Below are 5657 nucleotides of genomic sequence, written 5' to 3' on the forward strand. Positions count from 1 at the left end.
CAGAGGGTCATCCAGAATATAGATATCTGAATTTTGATAGGTAGCTCTGGCCAGGCTGATCCGCTGCTTCTGACCCCCACTGAGATTTATACCCTGAGGAAGAAAAGAATTTCTATTAAGTACTGAAACTGAGTCCCCCTAAAACTGAGTTCTTCTACTGAATTTATGATAAACATCTCTATCCAAAACTTTATTCCCATTCTTGGCTCGTACCTGTTCCCCTCAAGTTAAGGAACATAAAAGGGAGGATTGAAACAAAGCAGGACCCTGCAGGGCAACCTCCTGGGTACAAAAGCTCCTCTGTGTCTCCTGTTTCTTATTTGTAGGAAAAAAAAAAAGTGTTAGTCTCCCTGACCTACCTGAGTTCCAAGCAGTTACTAATTAGGGAAGCGAGGGAATGTGGAAACAAAGGAAAAGCAGTCAAGAAACAATAGTTCAGCTATAAAACAGAGCCCCAGCTCCTCCTTAAGGGGTATATATAACAATCCACATATCTCTAAATTGTTCTGCAGAAACAAAAATTCTCATGCAGTTGGAGGATGATAACTGCTGGCTGACCGTAAGCACTTAGACCTGAAACCGGTTGGAACCAGAAGGTTGGTGATTAAGAGTCCTGAAATAGCACCCTGTCACTTTACCACCAACCAGTCAGAAGAAAGTCTACAAGCTGCAACCCTCACCCCAGACGTTGCCTTTAAAAACCCTCTCCTGAAAGCCACTGAGGAGTTCCAGTCTTTCGAGCATTAGCTGCCCGTTCTCCTTGCTTGGCCCTGCAAAAAACTGTACTTTCCTGTACCACAACTCAGTGTCAGTAGGCTGGCTTTGTTGCCAGACTTGTGTTCAGTAACACAAGTTCATTAAATATCCTTGATTCAAATAAATGACTTTAAACCTAATAATTAAATGTGTGCCCAGGTTACCATTTTATATCATAGTACTTATTTTGTTGTTGTTTTTGTTTCCTGCCCCAGGAGAATGTAGAGCTATATCAGGGTGGGTTTCCTGTTTGTTTGTGGATATAACTCCAGCACTTAAAATAGTATCTGACACATAGTAGGTACTCAAGAAATGTATGCTGAATTAAAAAACAAAATCACTCTAGAGCTGTATCTGTAGCATCCCAACCTCAAGACCTTTCCCCAAAAGGCTGCTATATTTATTTTCAATAATGGGGAAAGAGGATAAAAACATCCTAAATAAATAGTAATCAGGGACTTGTAAACCAATTATACTATATTCACATAATATGAAACGGCCATTAAAAATTAACTTTTAAGAAAAGCATTTAATAATGTATTAGGTTTCTATGTGTTCACTGCAGATTATTAGAACCCTACTCTGGCCCACATTAGTGTACAGAATAAGAGTTCAGACAGCTCCCCCCGTCTGCCTCTGGCCCTCCACCAGAGGACTACCTCGGGTTAGCCGCTGGTTAGTTAACCAGGTCCTAGGTTCATTATCTTTCCTTTAGATTACACAACTCTTATATTTGCTTTCAGGTACAAAATTTTAAATTTAAATATTTGCACAACATATTGTGCAAACTCAAGTTTTCTGATGTTTGTTCCAGGCTTGACTACCTAAATTGATCAACCACTTTACTGCCATGGACTTCTTCACCATCCTCGCTCTTTTCCTTCACCCTTCAGGATCCCCTGGTGTCCCAAGTACCTTCTCTCCTATCTCAGCCATGTCTCCTCCAGGCAGCACTTCCAAGTCAGGGAGGAGGGCACAGGCCTCCAGAACTTGCTGGTATTTCTTTTCATCCAACTCTGATCCAAAAAGGATGTTTTCTTTTATGGTGCCATTCTGGATCCAGGACTGCTGCGGGACATAGGCTACAGAGCCCTGGATGGGAAGGATTAGACCACATGACTGCTCTGTACCTCTGGAAATGCAGGGTTGAAGGAGGGGGTGGTGGAGGTCGAAGGAACAAACGGAACGTAACTTTGGAAAAATGTCAGGCTGACTGGACAATTGATCTTTATAAAGGTACATGTATTTATTGCACCAACTAGGGAGAAAAATTCAATATCCCATGCATCATTTAAAGTCTCCTTTTTGGACTATCACTCTCTAGCCATGATCTGAAAGCTAAAGGATGAACGCACATGCCACTTCTAGAACAGGGTTTTAGACCCTGGTGAGTTTACTAGGACCAACAGAGGGCCAGCACTGATAGGGGAAACCAGATAGATGACACCTTAGAAAGCAAGAACTCAGAGATGGAGATTTGGGCACCAGGCTGATGCATGAATCTGATCATGTCAAAAGAAAGATCGAGGGTAAATGCCCTCGGGTTTGAGGACAAACTTGGATATGAATTAGCAGGAAAAAGCACCCTGAAAGGAGTTAGGAGACAGAGGTAAATCTGTAGAGTCTGATCTGCTATGCTGCATGTTTATTTAATGTAAACTATCTCATTCAATTCAGTTCAGTTCAGTCGCTCAGTCGTGTCCAACTCTGCAACCCCATGAATCGCAGCACGCCAGGCCTCCCTGTCCATCACCAACTCCCAGAGTTCACCCAAACTCATGTGCATCAAGTCGGGATGCCATCCAGCCATCTCATCCTCTGTCATCCCCTTCTCCTTCTGCCCCCAACCCCTCCCAGCATCAGAGTCTTTTCCAATGAGTCAACTCTTCGCATGAGGTGGCCAAAGTATTGGAGTTTCAGCCTCAGCATCAGTCTTTCCAATGAACACCCAGGACAGATCTCCTTTAGGATGGACTGGTTGCATCTCCTCACAGTCCAAGGGACTCACAAGAGTCTTCTCCAACACCACAGTTCAAAAGCATCAATTTTTTGGCGCTGAGCTTTCTTCACAGTCACTCTCATATCCATACATGACCACTGGAAAAACCACAGCCTTGACTGGACGGACCTTTGTTGGCAAAGTAATGTCTCTGCTTTTGAATATGCTATCTAGGTTGGTCATAACTTTCCTTCTAAGGAGTAAGTGTCCTTTAATTTCATGGCTGCAATCACCATCTGCAGTGATTTTGAGCCCCCCAAAATTAAGTCTGACACTGTTTCCATGGTTTCCCATCTATTTCCCATGAAGTGATGGAACAGATGCCATGATCTTAGTTTTCTGAATGTTGAGCTTTAAGCCAACTTTTTCACTCTCCTCTTTCACTTTCATCAAGAAGTTTTTTAGTTCCTCTTCACTTTCTGCCATAAGGGTGGTATCATGTGCATATCTGAGGTTATTGATATTTCTCCCCGCAGTCTTGATTTCAGCTCGTGCTTCTTCCAGCCCAGCGTTTCTCATGATGTATTCTGCATATAAGTTAAATAAGCAGGGTGACAATATAGAGCCTTGATGTACTCTTTTTCCTATTTGGAACCAGTCTGTTTTTCCATGTCCAGTTCTAACTGTTGCTTCCTGACCTGCATACAGGTTTCTCAGGAGGCAGGTCAGCTGGTCTGGTATTCCCTTCTCTTTCAGAATTTTCCACAGTATATTGTGACCCACACAGTCAAAGGCTTTGGCATAGTCAATAAAGCAGAAATGGGTGTTTTTCTGGAACTCTCTTGTTTTTTCGATGATTCAGCGGATGTTGGCAATTTGATCCCTGGTTCCTCTGCCTTTCCTAAAACCAGCTTGAACATCTGGAAGTTCATGGTTCACATATTGCTGAAGCCTGGCTTGGAGACTTTTGAGCATTACTTTACTAGTATGTGAGATGAGTGCAACTGTGCGGTAGTTTGAGCATTCCTTGGCATTGCCTTTCTTTGGGATTGGAATGAAAATGGACCTTTTCCAGTCCTGTGGCCACTGCTGAGTTTTCCAAATTTGCTGGCATATTGAGTGCAGCACTTTCACAGCATGATCCTTCAGGATTTGAAATAGCTCAACTGGAATTCCATCATCTCCACTAGCTTTGTTCGTAGATATGCTTTCTAAGGCCCACTTGACTTCACATTCCAGGATGTCTGGCTCTAGATGAGTGATCACACCATCGTGATTATCTGGATCGTGAAGATCTTTTTTGTACAGTTCTTCTGTGTATTCTTGCCACCTCTTCTTAATATCTTCTGCTTCTGTTAGGTCCATACCATTTCTATCCTTTATCAAGCCCATCTTTGCATGAAATGTTTCCTTGGTATCTCTAACTTTCTTGAAGAGATCTCTAGTCTTTCCCATTCTGTTGTTTTCCTCTATTTCTTTGCACTGATTGCTGAGGAAGGCTTTCTTATCTCTCCTTGCTATTCTTTAGAACTCTGCATTCAAATGGGAATATCTTTCCTTTTCACCTTTGTTTTTTGCTTCTCTTCTTTTCACAGCTATTTGTAAGGCCTCCTCAGACAGCCATTTTGGTTTTTTGAATTTCTTTTCCATGGGGATGGTCTTGATCCCTGTTTCCTGTATTATGAACCTCCGTCCATAGTTCATCAGGCACTCTATCATATCTAGCCCCTTAAATCTATTTCTCACTTCTACTGTATAATCATAAGGGATTTGATTTAGGTCATACCTGAATAGTCTAGTGGTTTTCCCCACTTTCTTCAATTTAAGTCTGAATTTGGCAATAAGATGTTCATGATCTGAGCCACAGTCAGTTCCCGGTCTTGTTTTTGCTGACTGTATAGAGCTTCTCCATCTTTAGCTGCAAAGAATATAATCAATCTGATTTCGGTGTTGACCATCTGGTGATGTCCATGTATAGAGTCTTCTCTTGTGTTGTTGCAAGAGGCTGTTTGCTATGACCAGTGCATTCTCTTGGCAAAACTCTATTAGCCTTTGCCCTGCTTCATTCCATACTCCAAGGCCAAATTTGCCTGTTACTCCAGGTGTTTCTTGACTTCCTACTTTTGCATACTTTTGCATTCCAGTCCCCTATAATGAAATGGACATCTTTTTTTGGGTGTTAGTTCTAAAAGGTCTGGTGGATCTTCACAGAACTGTTCAACTTCAGCTTCTTCAGCGTTACTGTTTGGGGCATAGGCTTGGATTACTGTGATATTAAATGGTTTGCCTTAGAAATGAACAGAGATCATTCTGTCGTTTTTGAGATTGCATCCAAGCACTGCATTTCGGATTCTTTTGTTGACCATGATGGCTACTCCATTTCTTCTAAGGGATTCCTGACCACAGTAGTAGATATAATGGTCATCTGAGTTAAATTCACCCATTCCAGTCCATTTTAGTTTGCTAATTCCTAGAATGTTGACGTTCACTCTTGCCATCTCCTGTTTGACCACTTCCAATTTGTCTTGATTCATAGACCTAACATTCCAGGTTCCTACAGCTGATGCTCCTTACAGCATCAGACCTTTCTTCTATCACCAGTCACATCCACAGCTGGGTATTGTTTTTGCTTTGGCTTGTTCCCTTCATTCTTTCTGGAGTTATTTCTCCACTGATCTCCTGTAGCATTCATGAACAGTATGAAAACTATCTCATTAATGATCAGTAAATCAGGGAATAAATGTCAGTATAACGTGGAAGAAGTGTTGGCTCTTAAAATTTTTCCAGGCATGTCAATGTTAAGTAATCAGGGGCATATTTTCTTATAATGAAGAAGAACGGCTTAGCAATATATGAAGATCTTAAGAAGAAAAGCTAAAAATCTACAGACATGCCTCTTTTGGGTGCAAGTAGTGGCTGGGGGAAAGATTTCAAGTACCCATGATTTTCCCCCAAATTAACT

At 41.7% G+C, this 5657-nt stretch overlaps 1 protein-coding gene across 2 annotated transcripts in view; it reads right to left on the reverse strand.

Annotated features, from left to right (window-relative positions):
• ABCC2 (ATP-binding cassette, sub-family C (CFTR/MRP), member 2) overlaps positions 1–5657 on the reverse strand; it is a 70205-nt gene that overhangs the window by 24103 nt on the left and 40445 nt on the right. For both annotated transcript variants that reach the window (XM_010859539.1, XM_010859541.1), the window contains exons 17-18: positions 1672–1848; positions 12–93 (exon numbers count right to left, since the gene is read on the reverse strand). In XM_010859539.1, the coding sequence (XP_010857841.1) occupies positions 12–93; positions 1672–1848 (259 nt within the window). The remainder of the gene's footprint in view (positions 1–11; positions 94–1671; positions 1849–5657) is intronic.

The sequence above is a fragment of the Bison bison genome, unplaced genomic scaffold (assembly GCF_000754665.1).
Source record: "Bison bison bison isolate TAMUID 2011002044 unplaced genomic scaffold, Bison_UMD1.0 scf7180017864456, whole genome shotgun sequence".
Classification (NCBI taxonomy): Eukaryota; Metazoa; Chordata; class Mammalia; order Artiodactyla; family Bovidae; genus Bison; species Bison bison.